Here is a 2279-nt window from a genome sequence, read left to right on the forward strand (position 1 = left end):
AAAATATTTATTTTATCCAATCAGAGTCGGCAGTGTCACGAGGCCCCGCCCCCGCTCTGCTCACCTGGCAGGTGACTCAGAGGAAGATGCCGTGGAACATCGTCCTGCTGCTGGGAGGAGGCTTCGCCCTCGCCAAAGGCAGCGAGGTGAGTTCATCGTCTCCAGAGAGACACTGTGGACAGAGAGGACATTTTTACAAACTGAGGACAGTTTAAACTGTGTGTGTGTGTGTGTGTGTGTGTGTGTTGTCAGGAGTCCGGTCTGTCCCGTTGGCTCGGCACTCAGATGACACCGTTACACTCCATCCCTCCCTGGGCCATCGCCATCGTCCTCTGCCTCCTCGTCGCCACCTTCACCGAGTGTGCCAGCAACGTCGCCACGGCAACGCTCTTCCTACCCATCCTGGCCTCCATGGTAACGACACATACACACATTATACACACAGTATGTTCACGTGGTAACGGCCGGTGGTCGTAGAGACGGTGGGGTCAGCCGAGGCTTTGTCTTTTTTTATCACTGTGAAGGACTTCCTGCTGATGTTTCAGAATAAAAGCCTGTTAAAAACTGAAAGAATTAGGCCCTTAGACAAAGGACACTCAACTTGCTTTGCTTGGGGACGTTTTGTAGTATTTTAGGACATTTTTAGTATTTTAGGATGATTGTAGGAATTTAGAGCATTTCTAGGATTGTAGGACATTTACTGAGTTTTAGAACATTTCTGGTATTTTGGGACATTTTTAGGATTTCAGGATTTTCCAGGATTTTTTTCCAGGATACTTAAAGGACAAAAACAATTCTTAGTATGAATCACTTTATTTTTACTGTCAATTAGAAAATGGTTGGGGGCCACCAGGCACCCTATCAGGGGCCAGATTTGGCCCACGGGCCATAAGTTGAATATCACTGCTTTTGGGCCACAGTTGGGCTTCATGTGAAACGTCTCCACAGGAAGTTTAAATTGTGACTGAAATTTGGTGAATTTTGCGTCCGTTTCATGTTTTCCTGTTTCATCTGAAGCTGTTGTTCTGTGTCCTGGTTCAGTCCCAGTCCATAAACCTGAACCCTCTGTACGTGATGATCCCCTGCACCCTCAGCGCCTCATTCGCCTTCATGCTGCCGGTGGCCACGCCCCCAAACGCCATCGCCTTCTCCTCCGGTTTACTCAAAGTGTCCGACATGGTGAGTTTCGTGTTTTTTGAGGACGTGTAAAAACGTTCATGAAGCCGTAATGACCTTTGTGTTTTTGGCGCCCCCTGCAGGCCAAAGCTGGCGTGGTGATGAACGTCATCGGGATCGGCTGCATCAGTCTCGCCATCAACAGCTGGGGTCGCGTCATCTTCGGCCTGGACTCGTTCCCTCCGTGGGCAAACGCCACGTCTCCGGTGTAGAGCAACAACCGACTGCCTCGTCTTTTTTTTCAGGTTCATCGCTCGGCGCCTCGAACAGGGATTCAAGTTTTCGTTTGTATTTCGTACTGAAGGCGGCGTGTGACTGCTGCCGGTTCTGAGCCTTCACAAACATCGTCCTGATGTTCGGACCGTCTCCCTGATGTGGAGTCAGTTTCCCAAAGATTCGGCCGTCAGAGTCTCTACGCTCCGCTGAACGTCAACGAAAACAGAAGCTCGTACTCAAATAACATCGAGAAAAAACGGAGACAATCAGAAATAAACGTCCGTCTCAAAGAAACGCCTCCTTCAAATAAAAACTCTGTAAATAAACTCTGACATATTTGTATTAATGGCGCAAAACTGAAGCCTAATTAGGATGAAATATCCAATAATACTCCAGAGGACGTTTACGCACAGCATGAGAATGATTTTCGTGTTCGGTGTGAACGTCACACCTAAAAACAAAACTTCCACCAAACGTTCAGCAAAACCTTGAAAAGCTCTTTGGTGGTGGCTTCATCTCCTGTTGTTTTTTGGGGAAACTGACTTCAGGTCAGCGACTCCTCTGATCAGGGAACACCTGAAATAATCATGTTTAGTAATTATGAAATATTCTGTGTTTTCTGCTGTTTTCTATTTAAATGTTTATATTTGGTAACATGCGTGTGAATGTGTACAGACATAACTATCAGAGTTTTCTACCTTCTTGTTGCTAACAGTTTTATTTGGTGTTAATAAAATTTGATCTTTAAAAGAAAAAAAGTGTCACAACAAACTACTTAACCCTTTGAAACCAGTTTCTTTCTAAAACACGGGCGAAAAGGCAATGAGGTGCAAAAATTTGCCAGCAATAAATTAAAAAGTTCCAGAAAATAACCTTAAAATTAGTTA

General features: G+C 45.5%; 1 protein-coding gene across 1 annotated transcript; it reads left to right on the forward strand.

Moving 5' to 3' along the window:
- The first annotated feature begins 23 nt into the window (after positions 1 to 23).
- LOC121965915 (solute carrier family 13 member 5-like) lies at positions 24 to 2150 on the forward strand. The gene is made up of 4 exons (XM_042516023.1): positions 24 to 146; positions 253 to 414; positions 1042 to 1179; positions 1260 to 2150. Exons 1-4 carry the CDS (start codon positions 87 to 89, stop codon positions 1386 to 1388), a joined length of 489 nt encoding a protein of 162 aa, XP_042371957.1. The 5' UTR covers positions 24 to 86; the 3' UTR covers positions 1389 to 2150.
- Positions 2151 to 2279: the final 129 nt, after the last annotated feature.

Source organism: Plectropomus leopardus, unplaced genomic scaffold, assembly GCF_008729295.1.
Source record: "Plectropomus leopardus isolate mb unplaced genomic scaffold, YSFRI_Pleo_2.0 unplaced_scaffold22307, whole genome shotgun sequence".
Lineage (NCBI taxonomy): Eukaryota > Metazoa > Chordata > Actinopteri > Perciformes > Serranidae > Plectropomus > Plectropomus leopardus.